Source organism: Talpa europaea (genome assembly GCF_964194135.1).
Source record: "Talpa europaea genome assembly, chromosome: X".
Lineage (NCBI taxonomy): Eukaryota > Metazoa > Chordata > Mammalia > Eulipotyphla > Talpidae > Talpa > Talpa europaea.
The window spans coordinates 84,349,260-84,359,230 of NC_140081.1; the positions used below are offsets into that span (position 1 = coordinate 84,349,260).

The 9,971-nt window shown below is 43.1% G+C and overlaps 1 protein-coding gene across 1 annotated transcript; it reads left to right on the plus strand.

The window, feature by feature from the left end:
• Positions 1-8,691: 8,691 nt before the first annotated feature.
• Positions 8,692-9,651, plus strand: CCDC160 (coiled-coil domain containing 160; the record flags this gene model as incomplete). Its single annotated transcript, XM_084259024.1, has 1 exon — positions 8,692-9,651. One exon carries the CDS (start codon positions 8,692-8,694, stop codon positions 9,649-9,651), a length of 960 nt encoding a protein of 319 aa, XP_084115150.1.
• Positions 9,652-9,971: the final 320 nt, after the last annotated feature.

A 9,971-nucleotide genomic window follows, 5' to 3' on the forward strand; every position in this document is an offset into this window, starting at 1 on the left:
AAATTCCAGGCAGACCACGGTGCTGAGCGGCAGGGGGGGGGGGTGGGCTGGGGACGTGGAGAGTGGGGTGTGTAGGGCAGGATACAATTCCCACTTTGGTAGGGACTCTCAACTAAATCCAGGCGACCTTCCAGGGCTAACCCTCCTGGACGTCATGTTACTAAAGGGCGGGCCCGCGATTCACCCCGGCCACTCCCTCCCACCGTCACAATCGCGCCGTCCAGGTGGCTTTGTGAGTCACCGCGACCCTCCGGCATAAGGGGCCGCGAGGTGGGGCTGCCTCGCAGTTTCTCGCCCCTTCCCACTCGGACTCCAGCTCCGCTCTCCCGCGATTTGAGCACCGGTTTCTCACAAACACCGGGCGCCGCGGCGCCCTCCGGACAGGGCATGCTCAGTGCCCCGGCGGCTTTGGACCGCCGGCGGGCAACGCCTGGCCGCAGCGCGGGGCTCCCGCGTCCCGGTCCCTTTAAATCGGCCGGCCGGTTGCTAGGCGACGGCGCGGCCAGCACCGGGCTGCACTGCAGAGGCTCTGCCCGCCGCCGGTCGGGCCGGGGTGCCCCGGCCAGCGCGAAGCCCAGCGTTGCCACCCGCCGTTCATCGCCGGCTACTGGGACGAAAGTACCACGCCCAGCTGATCACACCTGCTCGGCCAGGTTGGTCTGCTGAGGGGAAAGCACGGGCTCCCGGGGTGGCGTGTTGGGGGCGGGGGGAGGGGGCTAGCCCCTCTTCTTTCCTGGCTTGAGGAGTGACCCGGGTGGACCCCCCAATCCCTACCTCCATCTCGATCCCCACTGCGGCTTGCTTTCTTCTCTTTGGGGACCCCTGAGCTGAGAGCGTTGAGGAGGGCAGGAAATAGGGCGTGAAAGTGGGAGTGTGGAAGGAGTGGGGTTTGGCCCTCCACTCAGAGGGTAGGGAACCGGGAGGTGGCAGGTGCTACTTGGGGTCGGGGTGGTGCAGATCCTGGACCGGGCCACCTTCTCTCCACCGGAGGAAGTGATGGCTGGAGTTTGGGTTAACCATTAACAGAAAAAGCAAACAAACAAACAAAACAAAAATGACCAAACTAGGCTCACTGACACAGATTTATAGTAAGAATGTGACTCCCCAATTAACAAAGTACTCAGCCTTAGGAATTAAGGAGACTCCCTTTTTTTTTTTTTCTTTTTCTAGAGGAATCATTCCTCACTAATAACAAAGATTTAGGGGTAGTAAACGGGTCACCCGGCCCAGTTTTCAATGGTACCTGGCTTGACTCTCAGTATCTGTCAAACAATAGAGAGGACAATTTGTCCCATGAAGTAGACTCTTAGCCCTTATGTTGGGACCCTGAATGATTAAGGCAAAAATCTGGGTCACTTCCCCTTCTTCACAATTTTTCCTGTTAACTGTACTCTGGGGGGGGGGGGGGGGAAGGCAAGGCCTAGGCTTCAGCTCTTTGCTAACGTGGCTCTTGCTACCTTATTAATTACAAGCATGCTGATGGGCCATCGAGTCTCATTTTTTCAATAGGTACTAAAGGTGAGGAGATATGGCCTTAAATAATTTCATCCTGATTCTTGTCCCATTGGATATTTACACTGCTCAAGGAAGGAAGACTTAGTGATACCTGCATCATTAGTGGCATAATAGTTCGGAAAATAGGTTGACAAACCCCAAAGCAAACTTGCCTCCAAGTGCCTGGTATCACATTTCAGATAGAGCCAACGCATTCTAAGTATATCTCTTGTAATTTTCAGCTACATTCCAGCTATAAGCAGGACTTTGGGCATTCTGGTTAATTATATTCTCTAATTGTGCTGGGGGTGGGGTGGGGATTTTATTTTTCAGTTCAAATAGGAAGAGGAGAATGAGAGCTTCCAAAAGAACACCTTGGACTACAGAACATGTAAGTACAGTTGTGCTGACTGACAGCTTGCTATGGGTGTTAAGAAGCAAAGAGATTTGGCCACCATAAATCTTCAACATTGTAACTAGATCATTAATCTGGATAGTCAGTAGCCTCATCAAAAGACAAAAGAAGTGTCCTGCAGACTATAGCTAAGCCGACTAAACTTTGAAGAACAAATACAAGTCCTTTCCCTAATAGGTCATCCCCCAAGTCTTCATAAGCCAAAAGAGAAATCATAAGTATTTACAAAACTCATCATAGAATTTTAAGGATCATTTATTCAACAAATATTTATTGAGGGTGTTGGGGAGGGAAATTAATATTCCCTCTACTTGTCTAGATTCTTGTCTGAGACTCCCCCTCCCCATAATAAAAAAAAAAAAACAGACTTACAGGAGAAAAACAAGTGTAATAACATGTTAACCTTGAAATGAGCAAAGCCATCACCTTAAATGCCATCTTCGGTTGAAGACAAAACAAGATGTTGAGGGTGGGGACCAAGTTCTGGGAGGTTATTAGGCAAAGCACAGTTAACCTCTGACAAGAATTTCTAGAGATTTGATCAGTCGCTTTATTGTATTGAAAGGAAGACACCCTTACAAATAGAGAGTCCCGTCATAAATGTAAATGTTTCTTACAGGAAGGTAGCTTCTACTTAGTCTTCTGAGCTTTCCCTCTGTCTGCTATTTCTGAAAAATAACCAGCTCTAAGTAATTGTTATGCCAAAGAAGCATATTTTGGGGGTGTATGTTCTGCTCCCCTTCAAGGGCTACTGTGGGTCAGGTAACAGCTAGGGATACAAAGATGAGTATGATGTGTATTGGTAAAATAAAGGGATGGACAAATGTAGAGGAAAAACACAGAGTGCAGAGTCATCCTTGCTAATCTTTAAACTGATACTCCTATTGTAATAATTGTTTTAAGAAGTATTGCTGGCTCTGAAAAGCACTCGGACATTTGGAAAATTGGCATAGCAATTGGTGAGGAAATGTAAATATCATCAGTTGGAGAAAAGGCTACCACTTTTCTGCTTAGATAGAATCCATTATGCGTCAGAAATTTGGGGACATAATTTACAGGATTTCAGGCCAATTCTTTCCTGCGGGTACAGATTAAATTAATGGGAGATTCAAGTTTGAGTTGCCCTCTGCTTTTCATAGTACCAACATTTTATATACAAATAGCTTTTTCTGAGCTCTGAGACATCAGGCAGGCAACTTTGGCCATGGATCTTTGGAGAAAGTCTTTGATTGGTCGCTTTCTGTTCCAAGGGAGGATAAGGAACTCCTGAAAAAAGAATAAAACCCATTGTTTGCAAGTATGCTTTAAGTGGCTTCTATTTCCATTGTTAATTTTGTAACAGGCATCTCCATAAAAGGGGGAGGTACCATATTCCTGGCCCACTCAGCTATGGGTGGAACTGAGCTGCCAGGTGAAGCTAAAAGCACAGAAGGCAGGTGGGCTGGTGGGGGACACACGGGAGAGACACTTGAGAAGAAGGGTTCCTAGCTTCTCCGCTTTGGACCTGCACCAGGGATTTGGGACTTGGGGGACATGGAAGGAGACCACGTGGAGAAGGGACAAGTAGAGACACATGGGTGAGAGATCCATGGGGAGGCAGTCATTATCTTGATTTCCACTTTGATTTTGCTCCTTCTGTCCCAGACCTGCCTGGCCCCCTTCTGCCCCTTTCCTATGGGTTCCCACCAGAAGGTGCCTTAGAATTGTGGCGAGCTTTTAGGCTTCAGTGGCCTGGCTTCAGGCCTATCTTATTTGATGGGGCATTTAGCCCCCGAGGGGATGGGTAATTTTGGGTGTTTTATTTGGTATATTCTTTCTCCTCTCCCTATGCACACTAATGCCACGAAGAGTTTCCTTTGCTTTTGTGCCCACGGATGGCCAGACCCCTCTAAGTGTGCAGGTTTGGGGGTCCCAGGGTATCCCTCAGTTTGCCCGCTAACAATTTCTCTTAACCACCTGTGAAATAGGTATATTGTCCCTATTTTACACCTGAAGAAACTGAGGCGCACAGAAGGTAAGTTTGCATGTACTTCTAAGTGCGGGAGCCCAGATACCTGATTCCTTCCCTCTTTATTTCCCCAGAGTCCACACACAATTTTTTTCTCAGGAAAGTACTCCCCCTTGTCCCCCACAGCTTTGCACAGTGAAACACATGTTCATCCACCTTTGCTTCAGACAGTTCATTTGGGTCCTCATTTTGGTATTTAATGGTTTTCTACAAGTCCATCATCCTCCGGAGGGTGGGGAAGGGGCAAGCTCCCTTAGAGAGGCAGGTCAGAATGTTCTCAAACAAGGAAAGAGGGTAACGAAGGCAATGTTTGTGCCTGGGAACGGAGAAGCAGAAAAAAAAAAAAAAAAGAGTTTGAGAACCACTGCTTTTAAGTGAGAACAAATCGAACAATTGAGCAAAGAATCATGGCCTGTGACTTTCTTTGTAGCCAGTTGTTTTTTATTTTTTCCTATTTTGGCCAAGCAATTTTTCTGAGGGTTGAGAGAACTGAAACCATCCAAGAATAATGGGAAACAAGTTCCCTGGGCTAAGAAGGGCCCTTTGTCTTCCTTGCTACTGCCTCTGTGCTGTGGCTGAAAACCACACCTCTGGTTGAGGGTGACTGAGGGGCTAAGGGTGATGACAGAAGGTTGCCTATCACAGGTGGGGGATGACCCTTCCAGCAATCCTTTCCAGTTCCTAGTTGCACGGTTTGGAATGAAGCATTCTTGTGAGGCGGGGAAAAGCCTCTGGAGGTTTTCCAGAGCAGTTTCCCAGGCCCTGCCTGGAAGAGTAATCGCCTTTTTCAGACAGATCTTGATTTATGCAAAAGAGATGGTCCTGAAAATTTGAAATCAAACCCTAATGTAAATGAGATAAGGCGACAGAGAAAAGGTCTTTGATTTTTACATCATCCATCATTCCCTAAAATCTGAGGTTTAAAATATGAATATTTTAGAAAGCAAATAATTGGATTTCACACATTCAATCACTTATCCATCTTTAATATGAGTATATTTCTAGGGATCCCACACCTTGAAAATGAAAGTGACCTGGCTTTATGGGTTTCTCCTTTCGTGATAAACTGCAGAGTTTTATTTTCTAGAGCTGTCTAAGGATAGATATACATTCACCTAAGGTTTTTATGGAAGAATTTACTTTGCAATGCATACTAAATGATCTCTCTCTGCTTAGCTTTCAACAATTATGTTACATCACATTATATTATAAATTCACATTCAATTTATTTTACCAGTGATTCCCAAACTCTTGAGATGAATATAACCACTTCCATGAGTCAAGACTTCCGCTACCAAAATACCTACTACTTTGCCACTGCAAAAAGAAGGAAGTCACCAGAGAATGAACAGTAGTGATGTTTTCAGGGACACACTAACTATAGCCATCAGGAGACCATTATTAATTCATGTCAGACACAAATGAATAGATGTAGCCACATTATGGATGCCATGCTTTAACTGTGCAGTCCCAAGAACTTCTGGAGGATCACTGACCATATTTTCCTGGGTTCCAGTTCATTTTTTGGTTTTTATTTTTCATTTCCCTTAGATCTTCTCTGCTACTCTTCAGTCTCTCTGTATTCAGTGCAGACTTGGGTAGGCACTTGTAATAATAAATGTTCACAGTTGGCCCACTGAAAAGTGTGCTTATACCTTCAATAATGGCTTCTTGTTTGATAAGCCTTTTGCTGCAACAAATAACCTAATCAAGTTTATTGAGAGCAAAATAGCTGCCAGGGAAGGGCAGAAGCATGTCTTTGCTTCAAAGCAAGCCCGTTCCTTGTCCTTGCCAGTGACTCCCAGTGTCATATTTGTTCTACATTAAAACACACACACACACACACACACAACAACAACAACAAAAACCCAAAAAACACAGTGCAATTTGTGAAGAGAAAATGAGACTGGCAGCTTTTACCCCCAATCTGGACTTTGCCATACTTTGTGACTAGATTTGGGAACAAGTCCTTAAAAAGGGTATCTTGCCAATGAAAGAGGAAAAGAGAAGGGGAGAAAAAGAAAGAAGCAGCAGCTCAGAGACCCTTTGACCCCGCCCTGTAAGCCACGGGAGGGAAATTCCAAAAGGCTTTTCAATCCTTTCTCTTTCTGTCCTTTGATATGTGACAAGCAATTCTCCTTACTCCCCACCCCCCCTTCATTTTTCTTCTCTCCTTTGTGGCCCTTTCAAAGATACCTAAGCTCTGAAAATAGTGGGTTGTTTTCTTTCAGTTTGTGGAATGAAACCTAGTGGAAGAATAAAGAGGAATTTTAGAACAAGCACTGACCTGGGAGATAAGGTCTCAGCTTTATCACTACAGGCTGTGTGGCCTTGGTCATGACACTTAACTTCTCTGAGCCTCAGTTATAAGAAAAGCATTGTCTATATAAGGAAACTCTTCAGAGGTTCAGGGAAAAAAGGTGATGTTAAATCGAGGAAAGTTGTTATTGTTGTTTTTTATTTTGCCAGGGATTTAATGGAGGGTTGAAAATAGAATTGACTTTTTCAAGGAACGAAATTATTAATGAAAAGAGTTTTTTCCTATTTTAGCCTTTACACACAGCTCTTTCTCACATTTGTTGTGATTGCTATCTCCAGGTGTAAAGTGGCCTCGCTGACTCACCCCCTGCACACCTCCTTCCTGATCAATCTTGCAAACACCTTCTATCCAGAATTAGGTTGGAGTAGTCATCACTCTCATTGCTACCTGATTCTAAGCCTTGTTATCTTTTACAGAATTGTCTGATAAAAATTTGTCTGCTAAGATGTGTGACTGGCAAGTAGCATCCTCAGCTCTTCTCGTTCCTCTCTTCCTTTCCTTTATGATGGCTGTAATAATTCCCAGTCACTTGCATTCATATTTCTAGGGAGGAAAGAAAACCAAGATTAGGATCCTCTCCCTCTTTAAGAATGAATAGATTCTGGGTGCTTCTGGAGATGATGCTCCAATGGCAAACACTTGGCATGAATGTCAAGTCTCAGCTCATTTCTGTGGTCTCACTGACAAACTTTTAATAAAACTCAGCTTATGGCTTTTGAACCATTCTTTGTCTTTTGAATATCTTCATTGAATATATCGTCCCTTTGCCTCAATGCCCAGCCGTTGCCACTAGGGATATACTCTTGGTGACAGTGAGTCCCTTCCCCCCCCCCCTCTCTCTCTCTCTCTCTCTCTCTCTCTCTCTCTCTCTCTCTCTCTCTCTCTCTCTCTCTCTCTCGCTCTCTGGCTCTCTCGCTCTCTCGCTCTCTCGCTCTCTCGCTCTCTCTCGCTCTCTTTGTGTGTATGTGTGTGTGTGTGTGTGTGTATGGGGGGCTGTCAGTCATATTCAGTACTAGTAGGTATCAAGATTATTTTATCATTGTCAGCAACGAAAAATCTATTAAAACTTAAACTACTGTTATTAAAAAGAAAATGCTGAAGAGGGAACGTACCCTCAAGTGGTTTTCTCAGGGCTGTGGATTATGAGGAAAGGTCCTTTGTTTTTTATGCTTTTCTGTATTTTCCAAAACTCTGCAAATAACATGTACTGCTGTCATCATCTATGTGCTATGAAACAGTATAAGTACAAGTAATATACTAGTATAGCACTTATAGTTTCTAATAACATTACAGAAAATAATAATTAAAAACAATAAATACAATTGTCATTCTCATTACCAAGATAAAATTACATTTGTGTGCATAGGAAAGTTAGGTGCAGGTATATTTTTATTTTTCCCAGTGGTGATGCTGCAAATGAAGGCATAAAATGAATCAAGTCATCTCTCCTCCTTCTTCCCCACCCTTTAGAGGTAACTTCAGTTGCCTGCTTGGGGGTTTCAGATGCCAGGGGCCTTTCAGCGTGTTGCTTGGGTCCTTCCTTCTCCCTTCTCTCAGAAATAGTTAATGAGCAAATAGTGTTGTGCTTTAGAAAAGCTGTGTGTTAAGGACTCCTTTCAAATAAGGAAGGCTTTTGAAACCAAATATCCTCTAATTTTTCTAAATTTAGAAAGTTGGTTATGCTTTAGTATGCTAAGTTTTTAAACTACACTTAGAGTTAATATCTTGAGAAAAACCCATTTGGCAGCATTAATTTCAGTTCACATTTGGTTCTCATCACGAAATTGCTGTCAAAGGGGAGAGAATCCCGTACACTTGGCAGTCTTGCCTAAAAGCAAAACCCAAGACTGGAATAGCAGGAATTTACAGGTCAAGAGAGAAGGGCATTTGGCAGAGTTAGTCATCAGGAAGTCTGCATGGTATACGTTACCAAAAAGCAGCTCATGTTGCATTAAACCCTAATGTTTTAGTCACTTTCAAGAATGAATAAATAGTAGTCCAGCCGAAAAGAACTAGGAAAAAAATCAGACACATTGGAAACATAAGCATTAACCTCATATTAATACGAACCTATTCATCTGAAATCACTTTCACTGTTAGAAAGCAGTCTATTTACATAGGTATGGTTGCTTTCTCATAGGATTATTTCCCCCTTCTTCAGTAAATAACCCAACCGGTCAATTTATCGGTTGTATTTCATAGGATCATAGAATTGTGAAGCTGAAGGATCTGTAGAGTTAGCTAGTTTAGCTCCCTCAATTTATAGACAAGGGAGCTGAGGCCCAAGTAAGTCCCTTGGTGAATTAGAGGGAGGCCAAGACTCAGGAATTTAGGTCCCTTTGCCCAGGAGCCAGCATTCTTTCTTAGTGCTTTCCACTCACCTACTGGCAGTGAAAATAATGGGCCTTGATTTAAAATTCTGTTTTTCAGGGGGTGGAAGAGGTCCTTGAAGAAATGGATACTGGAAGAAAACACTGGAAAGAGAATTTTTTTGTTCCCTTTTTAAGTCCACAGGCTATTCTAGGTGAAGCTTCTTCTCACCTTCAATCTTCTGAACGAAATGCTTCACGTAAGGGCAAGAAAATGGATGGAATTTATCATTCACCTAGTAGAAAGTTTCAAGAAAATAAATTTAAGCGAAAGGAATTTATTTCCCAACAAAATGAAAAAGAACCAAATTTAAGAGCAAGAAAGATACGCATGTCAAAGAACGCAACAAGCAAACGTGCTGCCTCCCATGGATCTGCAAGTTTAGATGTTTCAGGTGAAGAAAGGTGTGACATCAAAGAAGATTGTGTTACATGGATCAGAAAGAAATCACCAACTCCACCAATTCAGGAATCAAAGAAGAAAATCACCGAAGGAATGTCTACAAAAGTTCGCATGAATATTTTGAATGAAGAACTGGAAAAACTTAATATAAAATGCAGAAAAATAGAAGAAGAATTTCAAATTGCTGAGAAAGAACTTATGAGCTCCAAAAAAGATGTCTCTCCCAAACCCCTGTATTTTCAAGAGTCAGACATGAGAACATCAAAAAAAGATTGGGAACTTCGAACTTTGAGAAATGACCTATCTGAAAAAACAACTGATGTCAAGAACTTAACTGAAGAGCTGCAGCAAGCCAAAGAAATGATCCACAAGCTGAGCCTAGAGAACAGTGATTTAAAGGAAACTGTTAGGAAGTTGAAGCGTCAGACTGAGGTCGGAAATGCGCTGGTCAAAGAAGAACTGAAATTGAAATATGAATTGGAAGTGGATAAGATCCGTGAAGAGGTCGATACCATCAAGAATGAACTGAGAACAGAGAAGACTCTGCAAGCGCGAAACAACAGGGCCCTGGAGCTGCTTCGGAAACAATTTGCTAATGCATCGTTAGATGCCCCTGACAGGTTTCCACTGGATTTTTTTTAAAACATTAAAAAAAACCCAAGCCTTTCATTAGGCAGGTCATTGAGCTCAATCAGTGTTTCTTGTGCATTCTTTGTGTGTTGCTTAAAATGTGTGTCGTGAGATGTCATTTTCATTTGGGGTGAACCATAATATCTATATGATGTATAGATATTCACTTCAAAGCTTCTGCATTCTTTTTCTAATGTAGTTATTGCAAGAGTCCAAAGGGAAATGAGGCTTCTGAAATCTCTTTACACACACAAACACACACACACACACACAGACTCAGAGTTGCGCGCGCACACACAATTTATATAGATTTCACTCAGAGACATATAGTG